Below are 19,091 nucleotides of genomic sequence, written 5' to 3'. Positions count from 1 at the left end.
GGAGACACACAGACAGCCTCCAAGTCATGAGCTGAGGCAACTGCAGGAAAAGCCACTCAATTTAAGGGGTGTTTTGTTATGGAGCCAAAACTCTCTCCGTGTCTCTCTCTCTCTCTCTCTCTCTCTCTCTCTCTCTCTCTCTCTTTCTCTCTCTCTCTGTATCTTCCTTGCATATACCTTAGCACATGACTTGGAAAGTTAGCCAATGGAGGTGGTGAGACATTCAGCCACAGCTTGCCATTTTCTCCTGTATCTCAGATCATTACCCCCAGAGCACATGGACTGCACCCTGTGCTACAGGAGGAGAAGGAAACCCTTGGTCTCACATCGCCAAGACTGAAGCCCCGCAGTACCTGATGGTCCTCCCTGGGTCAGCCTCCACGGTCCAGGTACAGTGCAGGTTGTTATCATATGGGGCTGGGTAGCCAGGGGATAAGATCCGTCCAGACGTGGCTGTGTGGATGTAGCCTCCACATTCCGCTGCAAAAGACACAGACATGGGCCATTGTCTAGGTTTCTTTTTCTTTTTCCCGCCTTTTCCCCGGGGCCTTGCACAGGCTAGGCAAATATTCTACCACGGAGTGCCCTCCTCAGCCCCTTTTCCATCTTTATTCTGAGACGGGGTCTCACTAGGTTGCTCAGGCTGACCTTGAACTTGTAAACCTGCACCAGTATATCTAAGTTCAGTTTTACTTCTCTTTAAAAAAGAAAATGGTCATGTGTGTATTACAGACTCAGAGAAAAATCACAGTCCTCCACCTGTGTCAGTTTTACCTTGACAGAAAGCTTTTATTCTCTGTATTATTCAAGCTGTGTGTGTAAAATAATGACACACACACATGATAATTCTAGTAATAATTGTGCAGAAGAAATCTGTTTTTCAACTCAGAACACACACACACACACACACACACATACCGCACCCCTCTTAGCGGAGCAGGAGCCTAGTGACTCCTCCTCCTCCTGCTGTGCTGCAGGAAAGCTCAGCTGTGTCACAATCACCCTGTGCCGGTCTTCCAGGACCCCGGCCGCCCGGGGGACTCACCTACACAGGACGGCACCGGCTTGTCCCACACCCTCCGGTCCCCACTGAGACAGGTGAGGGTGCCGCTGCCGTGCATGGCGTAGCCTGGGTTGCAGCTGTACAGGACCATGGTGTCTGTGAAGTGGCCCTCGTCCCGGATCCGGTAGCCGTAGTTGGGGCTGCCGGGGTCCTCGCACTTGACCAGATCGAAGCCTAGGAGACAGGAGCAGAGGGTGAGTAGATCCCAGTGCATGCAGTCAGCCCGAAGTCAAGGCGAGGGCAGCGGGCTGTTGCCCCTTTTGACATACATGGGTGTAAATCGCTGTGTCACAGGAGATGCAGTTGTTTGCTTTCCCCTGACCAAGAACCCCTAGTGCGTCTGCACGCACAAACGCACGCACACGTACACACGTGCGCGCCCTGGCTGGGGATGATGTGCGAGCCTGGCGAGGGAGTGGCCAACGTTTATTCACTGTAGCAGTGTCTCCCGTCCTCCGTCACAGAGGGGACTCACTACGGACTTTCTTCAGTGGACATGGACGCTGTCAGCGTTGGGCCAGCGCTTGCCCTGGGCATCACTGAGTGGTCTCAGAAGTTCACAGCCATAAGCTCCCGGTGGTTTACAGATATTAATGCTCACGACTTTATTCCAAATATGCACCCCCTCTGCATGGACAGTGCATGTCACCAAAGCGCTCAGACCCAAATCTGCGTTTCTTCTAAAATTACCGAGACGGAGCTTTTCCCTCTGCCCTCGTGCTTGCCTCGAAACTTTTATTTGGAGAAAGGAAGGAAGAGAAGAAAACCAAAGAAATGAGCAAATAAAGATGCCCACCACACTTTATGTGAGTGAATTTTTTAGACAATTGTCTTTTGTATTGTTTCCATATCTCTTAATCTGGAAAACTGTTTTTATAACCACATCCTGCCCTGCCAGCATAAGAACACAGGTGATTAATGGAGGTGCGGTCACCTCACCCTGCAGCTGTGCTCGCTTCTCCTGACACTTTTATGGCTTCTCCAAAAGGTCACTTGGGGAGCTGAGGGCACAATGGAATTTATTTTGTATAAAGCCCCACGCTTGATTCTTAAATGCCTCTTGGCCGACCCAAATGTGTGAAATATATTCTTCCCTGTCAGAGGCTGGGAAGTATCTGGCCTCTCCAAAACTGAGTTTTCCAATTATTAACTGACTGAAGAGAACTGTGTTCTCTCAGCACTTCCCAGCATGAGATTGTTCATCCTCGGCCGCGGAAGGAGTAGTCCACATCTCTACCTATGGAAAGCGGTGGAAGCACAAAGGCCAGGAATCCACAGCTTCTAGCGCGTGGTGTGTCCTGCGCTACGGGAGCAGAGCTCAGTCTCCCTCAGGGGACCATGGCACAGCCTCACCAGCCATGCTGGGCCCTGGGGCCAAGAGCTGGGGCCTCCTCCAGCCCCATAGTGGGCAGACCCAGTCTGGCCTGCAGGCTCACCCTGAACCCTGGCTCCATCCACATCTAGGATCATGGCCTTGGTGTGTGGTCTCTTCCACCCTGAAATGAACCAAGCTTTGCTTGCTGTGGGTGCAAAGAGCAACGCACAGCAGTCATCTGCTGACACACTCCACCCTGCTTCTCACTGTTAATGCCACGAACTGGACTGACGTGTAACAGCAGAATTCTGAAGCGGCAGTGTACAATTCTAAGAGGTCTACGCTGTACTGTTTCAGGAGAAGATTTTGCCATGATTTCTTTTAAATCAAGATTTTAAAAGATACTGTATAAATCCACAGTTATTCCTCCAAAGAAGAGCTACTTCCATTATAATAGGAATTGAAAAGACATTTTAAATGATTAATCTTAAGAATTCTAAAGAGTAATAACATGAAAAATACAGAAAGTAAACTTCTCTCCTTTACAGCCACTAGTTTGTAAGAAAACAGTGTACAAATTCCATTTCTGTATTTCTTTATGCCATAGACACTTAAAAGCCTCAAGTTATTTCCGTCAAAACATTATTAAGAATTGCAGTCAAATGTTGAATACTTAATAATTCTATTTTTCTGCGTTCCCACCATTTCTTCTCAAGTCATAAGCGCAAGAAGGACACTGTGAACAAAATGCTCCAGTCAAAACAGAATCCAAACATCAGGCTGATAAAATCCCTACTCTAGAGCTTTGGAGTAATTAGTCATGCTTAGCATTCTTAAGACTTAAATCCTGTATCTCTTTTAAATCAACAGATACTGGAGTTACAGCAGGCTTCCTTCTGTCGAGTGTTTGGACTAATTCTTGACTCCCGAGTAATTACAATATTTCTCTATATAGAATTTGTTTCCAGCTTAACCTGGTTTTTGTGTCCCGCTGGGAGTGAGGACGGCTGTGGGGTCTCCAAGCTTGGGCGAGCAGGGACAGTGTGGCTGATGGAGACACTTGTGATTTGTGAGTCTCCAGATGCTTTTTCCATGAGCAACTGAGATAGTCACTCATTTATGGAAACCTACTATCTCACAACTTTACCTAAGACATTTCAGTTGGGATAATACTATAGTTTGGTTAAATACATCTCTTAAGAGAAATTGTCATTACCAAAATATGGACATTTTTTTCTCACATACATGCAGTAAAAGGAGAAGTAGGTTGAAAAAAATCAAACAGTCACTTTGTCGAGTCTTTGCAGTTATCTGCAAAGACATGGAGGTCAAGATGGTGGTCAGTGGTTAAACTAACTCCGTGGCCCACTTGTGAGATAAAGTTAATTAAGATCGAGCTTCCTGAATTGCTTGATGGACCTGTGTTTCACAATACAGCTCTGATTATCCAAGATGAACCTGGATGCAGTGTGCAAGTGTGTGTCTGAGTGTGCTAAACTATTAAATTATGTATCTATGCATTCTTAATTTGACCTGCAATTGATTTCAGATTGATTTGTTATCTACTCCTTCCTCTAACTCATTTCATTTCCCCCACATACGAAGTCTCATTATCATGTTTATTATTTTGTGACTATGTGAAGAATCCCACATGGAAAGACACAGCAAACTTCAAAAACAGCAGCTCTGGATATTGACCAAATCAGAACATAAATGCTAAGTTCTGAGCTCCAGTTTAGACATCAACAAGTTAGAGTAAAATATGGTAATCAAAGTAACTCTCTGTTTCTGTGATACCATCTTGTTCTTTTATCAAGCATTTACATAGGACTAGGACATAAGAACTCCAAGAGTCAACCTTGAGATATTTCACAGTTCTAGATCTGCTCCAGACATCCAAGGAGACCTGGGTGTTCCCTGGTCTTCAGCAGAGCTCCAGTCATTCACATAGTACCAGCTCTGAGAAGTCTCCATGAAGGAATTCAGAATATTCACCTTCTTGCTGATCTTTGAACCTTGGGGTTCAGGCGTTGGAGCAAGTTTGGGGTGAAGCAACTTCCTGGAGGCCATAGAAGCAGGAGGAAGTGATCTCACACTAAGTTCATCTTGCACTCACCCAGCCAGGGAACATTCCTGTGTGCACACGATGGTCAGAACCTAGGATCAGGGCTCTGACTCACTTTCTAAGAGCTGTTAACAGCGGTCGGAGCTGGAGCTGTATTGGACAGAAAGGCAGGCATAGCAGGGGAACCTCAGCACAGAAGCACAAGAGATGGAGTGTGGGCTGGGGTGAGTGAGGAGGCACGGGGGAGGCTGGTGAGGTTGAGCGGAGCTTGGAGAGGAGCAGGAGCAGGAGCAGGTCTGGAGAAATGCACAGGTGTGCTCACCTGGGGCTCCCCAGACAGCAGAGTCCACAGGGCAAGCTCCTGAGTCTGATTAAAGAGCTGGGGCCCAGGGAAGTCCAGGCACGCATCGTCCATCAGAGCAGGAGGCAGAGTGAGGGGTTTCCTGTGCACAAACTAATGCTCAGCCCTTGGAAGTCAGGAAGTACAGGAGGCGTTGGGGGCCACACACCTCCCAAGGAGATGGCCCTGTCCCTTGGAGGGGACACTGACCTTCTAAGGATATAAATCATGCCCCACTAATTCCCCTTGGAAGGCCCCTCCTGGTCCAGAAAGGTGCTCCTCCTGGGGCGCCCCTGTCTGAGCTCCTGGAGTCATCTCTATGGCAACAGGACACATTCTGAGAACCCTTCCCAAGTAATCTCCTCCCACCTGATTACACAGGCTCCCATGATTTTGCCAAACAAAACCAAAAAAAAACCCCCAAAACCTAATAGGACTGAAAATGATTTTCTGCTCACTGAGTGTTTTTCTTCACTGTTCATTAGAAAATTTGTTTTCATTCCCCTGGGAAATTTTTCAATAGTAAGTTAGGCATAATAAACATGTCCATGCCAAATTCCCCATAGAAGTTTCCCCCATCTCCTCTCAGGGAGCCTCAGGTCCTGAGCCTGGCTCCCTCTGCTCCCGCTCCACTCTTATTCCTGGCCCAAAACAGTCTGAGAGAAAAGCAAAGTCCCGCACAGACAGATGCTGTCTAAAATCCCTGTGCCCAGGGAATTCGGTAGGAGGACTAATAAGGGGGTGTCCACTGCAGGAGAGAGGCTGGGGACAGTCACAGCAGTTAGAGGGGGGACATGGCACAGATGAAATAGGCCCTGGAGCCTTCCCAACCTACGCCTGGCACCCCCTCCCATACCTCACTCTTTTGGTTCCCAGGAGTTAAATGTGAACAGAGAAGCCAGGCTTGGTGTCGCCTGCCTGTAATCCTAGCACTCTGGGAGGCTGAGGCAAGAGGAGCTCAAGTGCAGCCCATCCTAGACAACACAGTGACTTACAATGACCTTATCTGAAGTAATAACAATAAAGTGCAAAGGGCTGGAAATGTAGCTTAGTACAGAGACCCTGATTCCATCCCCAGAACTACAAAAAAAAAAAAAAAAAAAAAAAAAAAAAGTGAATGGATGTGAGTGTTTCTTCCTTCCCTCATACAGCAGAGATATTTAGACGCTTACGAGAAAGCAGGAAGCAGTATGAAAACACTGAGCTCTTCCGGAATAAACTCTACAGCCAAAATTGCCCACTGCGTGATGAGCACAGACGAGGGAGCCTCACCACCCAGCTGAGAACGCTCCCTGGGAGCCCCAGTGGGGCCGTCAGCATCGAGGCCACGGCTGGCAGGGCCTCAGGGGGCGCAGAATCTGCTCCAGTTTGGCTCTCCTTCTTCCAGACATCTTGTGCTGAGTGCCCACTGCCCCTCAGCTCAGTGCAGCCACTCCTGCCTGTCGGTCCTGGCTCAGCGGCTCCCCAGAAGTGAGCTCACAGCTCCACCAGCTGAACCAGGGGTGCTCCCTGCCACTTTTCCACACGCAAGGCAAGCTTCTGCACGTGCTCAGCTTCGCAAAGTGCTTAGCCACAAAACCCAAATGCAAAGCCACACAGAAGGGAACCAAGGCACCCGTCAGCAGGAGGAAGCTAAGTCCAGTCTCCTCTCTCTGTCTTCCATCCACTCGAACACCCCCAGATCCTGGTGTCTGGACCCCGCTCCCTGCTCCTGGTACAGGAGCCAGCAGTGCCTCACAGTCTTCAAGGTCCCTGCGGGGCTCTACCTGGCTGGCTGTCCTGCTGACAGTCACCTGCTCACAGCCACACTCTCTGCCATGCTGGTGCCCAGGGAAGTCTGCAGCCCCCACTCTCCTTTAAGACTCCGCTCCTCCCTGTGGAACCTGAAACTCTCACTGCTCCCCGGGGTGTCTCTGTCTCCCTGGCTATGTCCACATCCTCTCTCAGACAGGTGAAGACTGCTCTTCTGTGATTTCTATCCCGTACCGCCCAAGCCGGTGGTGTCCTCTGACCCAGGGACCAGGTAGTGACCGCTGTTGATTGCACTTCCGGAGAAGTCTAGGAGCTCAGAGACAATGAGACATGTTCGTGTCCTGATGCTTAATTTATGCTCATTGTGATTTCAGACGAGGAGTCTGTAAATATCTCAAGTAAAACATCAACCTTCTAACGATTTCAATGTCAGAATCCACTATTGGGACATGGAGAAAGAAATCAGTGAACTGGCACTCCAAGTCAGGAGAATAAATGTATGGTTTTCAAATTTGAGTATTTTCTGATCTTTACAGAGATTGGGAGAGTTAAGAATAGCATTCAATCAGAAAAATGCAGTTAGTGAATTTCAGAATGGATTCAGTAAGATTAGTTAACAAAGCGATGATAGAAACTACAGTTTCCTATTTCTCCATAATTTGATTTTCCAGAGAGAGAACCCTATCTGCTCTCATTATGTGTTGGAGTGGAAATGGTTGGAGACACATGTACATATTAAAATAGATATTTGCATGAATTATTTTATATCACCTGAAACCCAGTACAGCATTCTTCAGCACCAGGAATACAAAATAGCATTTTGTTCACTGTGAATTGAGCTGGAGAATGATGCATGAACTAACAAGTATTTCAGGTTTTGATCTCCAGTAAATTTTCAATAAATTTCCTTTTACTTTTTGATGAATGATTTTCTTATGTATAATTCCTACTAAAATTATTCCATTGCTATAGTTCTAGAAATATATCCTTTCCTGTTTAAATGCTGGTTAAGTAATTAACTGTTCAAATTACAGAAGTATGTATACAAGTATGTATGAGTGAGCACTTTCCCGGTGACGCCATCCACCGTCACGCTGGGCAGGAGGACAGATGAGTGGTTTCTCCCCGGCCAGGCTGACCTGTGCTGCTCTTGTGCACACTGAGGAGCAGTTTCTAGCAGAGACAGCTGTTCCCTGGTGCAAGGGCTACCTCTTAGTTCTTCAACACACACTTTTTTGGCCAAGATGCACAGTGCACCAGTTTGTATAGCTCAATCACAGCGGCAGGGAGTGCTCTGGCCACTGGCCCCCAGCTGTGTTCACACTGCAGAGAGGTCAGGCTGGTGGCTTCCCTGGGCTCACAGGGCAGGGCCAGAGTACGGACCCGGATCAGACCTCGGCTATCACAGCTTACCCTGAAAACTTCAAATCTACCACCAGGCATTTTTCCTGTTCTTTGTTAACAAAGTCATGTCATTATTTTGTTTTATGAAGGAAAGGGATTTCTGACTAGTTATGTCAAAACCTCACTCAGGACGTTCTGTGACTCCTAAATAAAGCCCCCCCCTTTTTTTCTGCAGAGCTTAATGGCATAGAAACAGCCTCTGTTCATTGGAGCCCTAAGGTCAGAGCATGTCCGATCCGCCTTCACCTCAGCTTCAGTCCTCTGTATTTCCACTCCTGCCCCATGCTCTTGCTGCCATGAGCTCAGGAGTAGACTGCAAAGTTTCCAAAGAACAATTTATGCTTCATTGCCTTCTACGATGCACGCTACATATCACAACAAGATTGAACGTCCAGTATCAAATATTAAGCCATGCCAGAAATCATCTACCGCCAACAAGACTTATTTCTCTTTATTTGCACAGTACCAAGAACCCCCCCGCCAACCTCCCACGTCAACAAGTACCGGCTGCCAAGGTCAAGGATGTGGGGGCCAAATCCAACTCCTCCCTTCGTCCCCTGTTCCAATCCAAGCTGTCCCTCGCCACGTGTGGTACGGCGCTGAAGGTACGAGATCTTGCCGCCCACACAGGAAACACCGAAATCCCTTTCTGCAGCAGAAACATTCTTTGATTCTTAACTTTCGTGGAATTTCAAGACTAAGAGTCTCTGAAAGCCATTTCTTACTGAAGAGGAGAGGCCCGGGTGTGGCAGGTGAGCTGGTGCTGTGCAGTGTGCCCGGCAGCACAGGGTTTTCACCGCATTCTTCCCACCAAGCTGCGACACAGGACCCTGCGTGGTCGTCTCTGGCACTGACCATGAACTCAGCTCATTGCATCACTTCTTAGTCCGGTAAATTTCAACCTCCGTATTTCCAGGCATCTTCCTACTTGTGTTATGTCCCTCAGTGTAATGGCCAAGTGTTGGTTTTCAACAGATGGCAATATTTGCACATAAGTATTTTCTAAAGTGTTGAATTACTTTGGAACAAAAAAAGCATTTGATGAGGTTGTTGAAATCCAAATAGCCTTCAATGTCCTTATGTCAAAATTTATGGAGTGTAGAAAAATAATCATTTTGAATCTTAATACATATCAAGTGGTTTTCTTTTTAAGGCATTGTGAAGGATGCCATAATGCAAGTAAGAAGAACCAAACACTGGAGACGCATGGCCCTATATTTTCTTTCTGACAGCATGTGTAGTCTCTGATTCTTACTTTTCTAAGAAAGACCCTTTGAAAATGGGATCTATCCATGACTGACTAATACAATAACTACCACTTTTTATTACCCCTGAAGAAGAATGAAAAAGATTCTGTCATCACACTTTTCATATTTTAGATTTTATAGCATTGGTGATATCATCTGTTGGCTCCATTTTGCCTGTCACTGTAGTCATATGCTTTGCACTTACTCCTATAATTAAATCATTTATGTCATCTTTCTTCCAGTCCTTTTGTCTTTCTCCAAGTTCTGGTAGCCAAAACCACACTCATCAATTCTGAATGATGGAATAACAGTAGCGTGTGTCCATCCTCAAGTTATCATAAAATACAAGGAGGCATTGATTATGTCAGAAAAATGATTGGGCCAACTAAATTTCTTCGAAAATGATGCAAAAGTCATCTTGGGCCTGCTCAGAACCAAAATTCAGAGCTCCGTAGGGGTGAGGTCCGAGGCAGATCACCAGGGCATCCCAGGGCCCTTGGAGACAATGCTCTCATTAACACAGGTCCCAGGCTGCTGTGGCTCCACTGGGACCGTTTTCAAAACACTGTAAACTCTGTTTTACCTCTTTCATGATTTGTGGGTAAATTAGCAAAGGTGATAAAACATCCAATTAAAAGCCAGAGACTGGACTCTATGCCCAGCTCTGCCTATCATTTGCCTCTGACATTGAGTAAATCAATTAAGCGTCATCATGTGCCCCTTTCCTGCCTAAAATGTGCTAGCAATACTGTCACATTGAAACAGCCAGAAGTAGATGATGCTCAAGTTCAGAAAGCTACTGAGGAGACGCAGGCCCAAGCCCTCCTCTTAGGTCATCAAGCTGGCATTAAGTGCTTGCCAATGTGTCTTCCAGGAACTGAACGTTTATGCTGATGTTCATCTGAGAATGTGCACGCAAGGGAAAACTGTCCCACAGTAAACCTCCCATCATACACTTGGACTGGGGACTTGTTTAGGGATGCAGGGGAGGTCCCCTTTTCTTCAGGGAGCTGCTGTGAGGCTCCACAGGGACACAGCCCTCCTCCCAGGTTCCTCAGCAAACAGAATCTCCATCTTATTCCAGTCACCATGGTGGTCTTCCCATGGAGCGTTCTGCTGAGCGCTGGGTCACATTCAGAATGGCTTTGTGGGCTTTCTTTTCTAATAGGGCAGATTAAAAATGAGATGTGTTTGATCTCTGGAAGAAGCTACAAGTTTATTAGAAATGGATGCCTCATCTGGGTGTGTTGGCTGGGAAGGACAGCAATACCACAACCAGGAAGTGCTTGTAGGTGGGTGACATTAAAGTTGAAGGACACTGTGGATCTTTGTCATATTCTCTCTCACGTAGAGAGTTCTCAGTGGACACTTTCTTTTAATATAGAAATCATTTTTAAAAATATATCTCATGGAAGTGTATTGTAAATCAGCTTTTTTGGTTTCTTTGCTGTTGAAAGTCTCCATGTTGTATGTAATAGCAATAATAATTCATGGGAGGATTGTTTCAGTGGTGAAACATGAGCTAGAATTAATCTAACCTGAAGACAGTACAGTTAGAGGTATTCAGCTCACTTTTGTGGAATAGAGATAACTGTAGGAACCTGTAGAGATAATTTTTAGATAGGAGCCAAAAGTAGCTTCCTCAATTTGTTCTCTTTTGGTTTGTCTTCTAAATAAACAGTGACTGGGCAGGTCCTCCTGGTTAGAGTACTGGGACCTCAGCTCCAGGTCCTCCTGCTCCCATTGCTCTTCCAGGCAGTTCACCTGACCTGAACTCCTTCCAGGTGGCCTGGAACATGGTAAGTGACTACGGCCTTAACTGGCCCTGGGTCCTGGACTCTTCCCTCTCCTCGAGGAGGCCCTGGGCGTGGCACCACCCAGCTCAGGCCCAGCTCCCTGACAACACCCTGCTTTACCCTGCAGTTAGAACTGTCCACTTCCTATCACGCCCAGGAAGCCACCCTGCTGAACGTGCCACCTGGTCATTGTAACTGCATGGCAAAACCGAGGCACCTATTTTGTCCTTTGACTTTTTCTGTGTCTCCTCCGGTTGGCAGTCCTATGTCCTAAGCACCCCTAAACACAGGCTCTGGCTCTTCACTTCTGTCTGTGACCCCCAGTCCCTGCACCGTGCTTTGGTGTTGCCACTGGAGCTCAGCCTAGCTGTCTCTTGCTCTGTGGAACTCTGCTGAGTAGCACCTGACCCGAGTCACTTTTGTGCGGCGAGGGACCACCTTTGGGATTGGCATGACCTCACATTGGGGATTCAGTGCCACCTGCTTTGCCCTGAAGTTCTTGAAGAATTCTGAGCAGGGCAACGCCCTTTCCCGGTCACCTACACACTGTCATGTGATTTGTGATTTGTCCTTCTAGTACTACTGGGGAGATTAGTTCCTACTGCTCTTGGTCCATAGCAATGAATCCTTTACATTCCCCTCTTCTCATTCACATATCCTAGCACAGTGGCTAAATGCCTAGATGCCCTGCACTTCCTGAGAAAATTGTTATTTTAGGCAGGACCATATCAGAGCTGAGCGAGAATAACTGCAATGCACTTGGCAGAAGATGAAGTTCGTGTGAAATCAACAAGACACCGATAAGAACCATAGGGAAAATGTGGGTATACGTCATCCAAATTATCAACAGTTTGGGGGAAATGATTTAATCAGATTGATGGAATCAGAGGTATGTTATGTCTTGACTCAAGTCTTCTGTTCTTCAGTAATACCACAAAATCTTGAGGTCATTGTATTATTCTCAAGATAAAATAACACATGTTCTGTTTATTATAATGCCTTTGGGTTCAGTATTATATTGTTCAGTATTATATTATATTTTGCTGGGATTTCACTGCCGCAGATCAGAGGGAGAAGAAAGAAAGTATTGTGCAGGATCTGGGCTGAAGGAATTTCCTCTAAGCACAGGAAGTGCCTTTGCCCACCCGGCAGTGGAAGTGGGTGTGTCCCACCACTGGAGATGGAAGGTGTGGCGTGGTAGCCAAGAGGACTTGGCAAATAGGTTTTAGCAGGCATGGTGGTGTGCATCTATAACCTGAGCACTCTAGGAGGCTGAGGCAGGGTGTTCAAAAGTTGGAGCCCTACCTCTGCAACTCGGTGAGACCTGTCTCAAAATGAAACCTTAAAAGGTCTGAGGATGTAGCTTAATATGAAGGCCCTGGGTTCCAACCCCAGTACTGCAAAGATGAAAGGTTTTACTCCCAAGCAATTCTCAGTAACAAGGAGGGTGAGCTGGGTTGTAGCCCTTGGAAGACAAATGAGCCTCACAAAAGACCCTTCCTGCAGGCCAGTAGAGACTCTGGAAGGCCAGACCCGGCCAGAGCCCCGTGTGCTCACCGCAGCCTGTGGTTCCTCCTGCAAAGGACTTGCAGAAGGGGCCTGGACTGCTGGGGCAGACCTGGGGAGGCTGGAGCGGCAGTGCAGGGCAGGGCAGGGGAGCAGGGGGGAAGGTCGCGTGACCCTTCCACAGCACAGCCCCCTGGGAAACAGTGAGGCCGACGCACAGGCGTGTCACACCCTGCTCACATGTGGCACAGGTGGTGCTGGCAGATGCTGTTCCAGGTTGGGCCTGGGCACACAGTGACGCTGCACACACAGGGGAGATGTCAGCGAGCACCACGGGGAGGAGTGGGAGAGGGCGCAGCCGCCACCGCTGCCTCTTAATGTCTTCTTCCGGCAGACCTGTAGCCTTCTCGTCCCCAAACAATGGACGCTTGCCTGCTAGGTGAGTGCCTGTCTGGTGAATGATGCCTCCCCTCACCAGCTGGAGCCCTTCCCCACAGGCTGCCCCAGCCCGGAGAGTGGACCCCATGCCTGGGAAGATGCTGCCCAGCCGGGAGCACAGCCCGTGTCCTGTTCAGGGTGGTGGCTGTGAGTGAGCCCTGTGCCCCTCAGCTGGGTGCTGCCGGTCCCCTGTGCCCTGGACACGGGGCTTATCACCTCTCTGGGCAATCATGGTATGACTTTTAAAAAAAAATCAGAAGGAAAAAAAGCAGCTGCTTAGGTTGAGGAACATGTATGAATACACAATAATATATTCACATGACGATTTGTATCACTGGAGGAGGAACGGGCTCAAGGTGGCAGAAGCAGGCAGGAGACAGGACGGTCTCAGGGCCCTGCCGAGTGAGGCCCAGCCCGCCTAAGCCAGATCCCCTTGGTGCAGGGTGGAGGGCAGCGGCAGTCAGAGCCCCAGCCGCAGGCTGGAAGCCCACATGGAGGTCACCAGGACACCCCTTAGCTTGTGCTCCCTCCCACAGGAAAGGTGATGGGGCTGAGGCGTTGAGGTCACAGGGGCTGCCTTGGCGGGACCCCGGGTTCCTGGCCTCTGCCCCGACTCTTCTCCTGTCCTGGCCAGGAGGTGAGGATGCTGCTTGACCAGCCCTCCTGACGAGATGTAGAACGCACTGCTCACCCAAGGTCTCTGAGCCCTGGGCCTCTAACACTGCCGGCCCACCTGAGCCTTCTTTTACTACTTCAACTCTCAGGACCACCGCTACAGCCGCGGGAAGCTGCCTGGTGTCACAGCGGTGACTACATCCTGTGCTCCACTGATTCAGCCCCACACAGCTGGCGGCATCTGTGGGTCCAGGCCACGTGTGGGGCAGAGTGCGCCAGACACCGTGGGGAGGGCGGGAGGAGAGGCCACCTTCGGGACATCAACCATCCTGTGGAAGTCGCCTGTCCACCTGTGACCTCAGGGACGGGGCACAGGGCCTGGCATTCCCTGGCCTCAGCCTGCAGGCCTGCTTTCAGTCCTCAGCTGCGCCAGGCCACCGCATTTCATGCTCCTAGTAGTTCTGCCCTGTTTTGAAGCTCAGATGTGATCACACTCCTTCTCTCCTTTGGGCCGCCAGGGTACCTCCTCGCCGAGTCTGTCCGTCATTCACAGTGGTGGATTTATCCTTGGTGCTGTTTTTAATTCTCTCAGCACGTTCATAAAGCCACCTGACACCTGCTGATGCCCAGCGCTCCAGGTTTTAATTTCCCACGCCCAGGGTATGTGGTCCTGTTCTCAGAGTGGTTGGCCCATGTGAAGCCATCCAGTGCATACCCATCCATTAGGATGACAGGAGGACAGGAGGATGGTGGGCCAGGGGTAGAGAAGCAGGCAGCTCTGGGCACCGTCCTTCTTTGCTCCAAATTCTATCGTTGAGCCTCCCTGGGTTTCCCAGGTCTCCTGTACCCTGCGTATGAGCAGGCGTCTGTGTGTGCTCCGTGCGGGCCGCCAGCCTCACAGGCTGCCCAGGACCACGGTTTCACAGCCCAGTGGCCCTCGGCATCCCTCTTGTGCCTGTGACAGCCGGGTGCTCCTCCCTCGAGCCTCGCCCTTCCTGTTTCCAGGACGGACTCTGGATCTAGTGCCCAGCAAGGTCACAGCCACATTATCCCTGGGTGACACTTGGGCATGTTATTTAGCTAGTTTCTCACGGATGGGGAAGAGTAAAAGGAGCTGCTTGCCCAGAGGCAGCGCTGTCAAAGCGGTACCATTAGGAGGTATCTAAGAGTTTGCTTTAAAAGTTAAAGGATGAAAAGTATGTTTGCTCCTATTTACAAGATCTGTAGCATGTTTACTAAGATATACAGTGGTACCTTGGTTCACTAATGATTTTGATTGCCAAACATTTTGGTTTGCAAACAAGAACACAGCAAAATTTTATTTTTGTTTGCAAACTCTACATCAGATGACAAACTTGACCACGGCTATCTTCCCAGACACACAAACATAGCCGTCTTTTCTGAGATCACAGAGCAAATCGAGTTGGCAACCAAGGTACACATATATATATCCACATATCCATATCCATATCCATATATGTATATTTTTCTGTCAACATTGTCCAACCTATTCAGGTGTTTACATTAACTATGGACCCGAAACACTCAAACACTAATGTTTCCTTAAGTAATGTAATTAACCAGCAAGAAGCAATTACAAGTCTTTGGGCCATGGTTATCATCATTATTTTCTGGTACACATTTTAGGGATGAATATTCTATTCATGCATTTGATCACATGTGGGAGCTTGGGATTTCTTAAGCTAATACTTGTCACTTAAACCTAAGAATTTAATACAAAGTTAATGCTGCTTTGATGCTATAGGCATCAGCACCATTTACCCATAATGTAGACGTCTCTTGCTGCAATCCCATCCGCCTCTACGACAATTTGCTGCAAGGCTCTGAGGAGTCAGGGCTGCTACAGGCAGAGAGAGGGGCGCCGCTCTGATTGCACTGGGAACCAAACGCCATTTGATGCCAATATTTCTTCCCTCTAGTTTCAGAAATCCTGTGCTTCTGTGCAATCAAACACGTGTGTAGAACTGAAACATGCCAGGGAACACCCGCAGACTCGAGCTTTCTCAGTTTACTCAGTGAAGTCAGGGCCGGGCAAACCTCCTCAGCCTGTGCCGCTGCCAAGGGGAACACCGGGCCTCCACAGCCAGCGGGGCCCTTCAGGGCTGCGAAGAGCGAGGGAGGGCGGGGGTGGTGGAACACAACAGGGGGGCGCCTCTGCGGCCTGCACTCTCTATCTAGTCACACGGGGTAAGAATATACGGACCCTTCTGCCTGCTGCTTAGTCACCAGCATGGGCATGGGCATGGGCATGGGCATGCCAGGGCCCCTCGCCATCCAGAAACCCGTCCCTACAGATTCCAGTGCGCCTGGGTCTCCTTCCTGATGCCTCGGCCCACCCATGAGAATAGAGGACCAAGTGTGCAGAAGTCAAGAGTGAGTCCTACTGGAAGTAGGACGAAAGAAAACCGGGCCGGTTGCCAGGGTTGGAAGTGACCAGGCTGGGCATGAGGTTTTCTCTATGGCGCAGCTGGGCCGGGGCGGGGGTAGCTCCCTGAGCCCCAGGCCAGGCTGTGTGGGGTGAGCTTGCAGGGGAAATACTGGAAACAAGGAGGGAGGCAGTCAGCCAGAGCTTTCTGAATTGGTGGGAACCATGGCAGAGAGCATGCTCTGCAGCCCAAGTGAAGGCATCAGAGAAGGGTTTGTGGCAGAAGGATGAAAGGAGCACGCTAGGTGTGCACAGAGCCTTGTACACTAGATCACAACACCCCAAAGGGATTTCCTTCTCTAGTAGCTATGTTCCTCTAACATTAATGTAGGAGCAAGCAGGTGGGCGCTGCCACATCCAAGACAAGCCATGCTGCATGCGTGGAGGCAAGCCGTGACGCGGGAGGGAGGGTCTCGGTGTCCCGTATCTCGCTCGGCAAGCGCAGCAAAGTCATTTTACAAGCGCTCTTCACAATGTTTCTGAGAGAGAAATTCTGAGAAGAGGAATTCTCCTAAAGAAAAACTACAATTGTAAATTTATCCTGCACTATCCATTGTTACTGACTTAGCATGCATACAAGGCAATTAAGAGGGTTTCTATTGACTGAGTCTTTGCAATGGTGTTATCACGAAAGTAAAAAGTTGGTTTTCTTAGAACATCAGCCACTCTAATTCTATTTTTTGTTCAAAGTTTCAATACTCTTCTTTTGTGATTTCTCCTCCTAAGGGGACTGAGGCCACAACCCTTCCTCTTAGGCAGCTGGATTGGCCCAGAGTGCTGGGTGTTGATTGTCTTTCCAGACTCGACTCACTCACCTGTCAAATAAAGGTGTCGGCTCTAAGGGTCAATCACACAATATCTAGAAATCAAAGCTTTTAATTTCCTTTATCCTGGTGTCCAAATCACACAGTTCTGAAATCATCAGATTAGTAATGGATTTTTCCATATATTTTAAGCATTGTAACGGATTAGTTACCTTTAGTTACCAAGTTATTTTTAACTTCATAACCAAACGTATTATAAGTAGCAGTTATTATACTGCGAATTCATCTTTTTGAAAGCATAACTGCTCCTTGGTTTTCCCTCTCTCTTGGCTTTTTTCAGTTCTGTCCCTACATTGTCATATTGATTTATGTTATTATAATATTTATATATAATATTTTGGTAGCAAAATAGAACGCTACTCAAAGCTGCGAGCTGCAGATCCAGGCCCGGCTCTTCCAACCCGCCAGCTGCTACATTGGGGGAATAACCAAGTGCTCACGTTCATTCTTCCATCTGGGAAATTAGTTGTGATTAAAAAGAGTTCAGTACTTTCAGTAGTTACACCTTCTGTGTATATCCATATAGCTATGTGATTATTTATACATCTGCAATATGTCATTTACATACTGCTACTAGTTATATTAAACATTCACCATGCACCTTTCATACCTGTGTCTATGAGCTTTTGACAGTGAATGCGATTTCATAATCAATTTTTTCCATCTCAGCTGCCCTTCAAATCATGAGATTTATTTTCAGGTCCAATTCTTTGATTATTAAAATGTGAATACATCTAAATGGATTCATTTCAAAATACTGCTTCTCCTAATGTGTCTGAATTTACTGTTTGGTTGACTGTGTGTGGTTAAAGTCTGATTCAGAACACAGAAAGGAAAATCTGCACATCAAATTATCACGTGGCTGCAGGCCGGGGCCCAGGTCGCGCGCCCTGCTTACTGGTGTAGGTCAGCTGGAAGCCGCGGTCCGTGTCCGAGCTGTTGGTGTTGAACTCCAGCCACAGGTGGTTGGAGGTGCTGTTGAGGGTGAGCCCCATCAGCTCGTTTTTAGTGAAGGTTCCCAGTGGACGTGATGAGCTGTCTTTTCCATCGTAAACCTAATGAAAATTCATAGTATGAGTCCCGCTGCTCCTTAATTGAACTCTTTCGGTGGCGATTTAACAAAAAGTTCACATGCTCAAAGATGTAGCTTCCCACAGCATGTTAAACAGTCAAAAGGTGTGGAAGCCAACGGCTGACAGTTAAACCACCTATTTTCGCTAAGCTTTACTTCTACTATTAATGCTACAGACAGGAGCCCGTCTGTGCTCATGTTATAGTCACTCTCCGAGGGCTCTTTCCAAGTAAACTTAAACATATGCATGTGCAGCTCTGTGTTAGTGTCCAGGGTGGCCAGGAAACTCCAGGGGACACCCACTGGTGGGCCTGGTTCTGAGCAGGCGCTGGGTTACATGATCTCACCTCGAGGTGGCCAGGCACAACTCGGGCGGTGCAGGCCGGGTCCCACTGCAAGGGGCTGGGACCCCCTCACCCCACAGTGCTCTCTCTGCTGCCAACCCCTCTGATTTAAGGACGTGGATGTCCTGTCCTGCTGGCTGTGCTGCAGGCTCCTGTATTTCAGGGCAGGTGGAGCAGCTATCAAGAAAACCACCATGCAGAAAAGGGCTTTTAAAATTAATTAAAATGCATCATGGTGTAATGAAGAACACCCAGTTTTTCTTGCTAAAAGAGACTTGACTAAACAAAGGTCACCAAAGTCCTCTGTGGCTCCTACCCTCCTGCTCACAAGGGGGCCCTCGCTGCCCAACCCTGTCCTCCATCAGCGTGTGAGGCACACACGTCCCTCAGACAGACGCACCCCCGTGCACCCACAGAGAAGGAAACGCATTCACATGGATGCTGTACTTATTTCATTGAAATTAGATGAGCACATGCTAGTGGAGCAGAAGAAAATACCCTCTAATTTCCTTCCTGAAAGGCTGTTGTCAGAGGTTATTGTTTTTTTTTTTTAAAAGAAAATCCCTGCTTGATTGGAACTGTGGTTTCCTTCAGCGTGTCCTGGGTGCTGACATCCAAGGTAATACAGGATTACGTCCAGAGGATGTTGGTTCCAAAGGGAAATGCCAGGTCCCCACAAAGGCCAGGGCCTCTCCCTGTGCCACGCATTTCTGTGTGATTCCTAGAATCCCCTGAGACAGGTGGGCGGGGAAACAGAAGAGGCCACCGTGCAGCCCTGGAGCGGCCCCTCCGCGCCTGCTCTCCACAGGGTGGATGGGTGTCCTCATCACTTATGGGTCACAGGGTCAGACGCCTCAGTCTCAC

The 19,091-nt window shown here is 48.4% G+C and overlaps 1 protein-coding gene across 1 annotated transcript in view; it reads right to left on the bottom strand.

Moving 5' to 3' along the window:
- The window catches only part of Csmd1 (CUB and Sushi multiple domains 1), a 1,292,092-nt gene that overhangs the window by 240,294 nt on the left and 1,032,707 nt on the right, over nucleotides 1–19,091 (bottom strand). The window contains exons 23-25 of the mRNA XM_005373917.1: nucleotides 17,710–17,866; nucleotides 1,046–1,237; nucleotides 354–480 (exon numbers count right to left, since the gene is read on the bottom strand). Of these exons, the coding sequence (XP_005373974.1) occupies nucleotides 354–480; nucleotides 1,046–1,237; nucleotides 17,710–17,866 (476 nt within the window). The remainder of the gene's footprint in view (nucleotides 1–353; nucleotides 481–1,045; nucleotides 1,238–17,709; nucleotides 17,867–19,091) is intronic.

This window comes from Chinchilla lanigera, unplaced genomic scaffold, assembly GCF_000276665.1.
Source record: "Chinchilla lanigera isolate Chin_1 unplaced genomic scaffold, ChiLan1.0 scaffold00002, whole genome shotgun sequence".
NCBI lineage: Eukaryota > Metazoa > Chordata > Mammalia > Rodentia > Chinchillidae > Chinchilla > Chinchilla lanigera.
The sequence above is the reverse complement of the archived record's forward strand: the minus strand, read 5'-3'. Positions and strand labels throughout refer to the sequence as shown.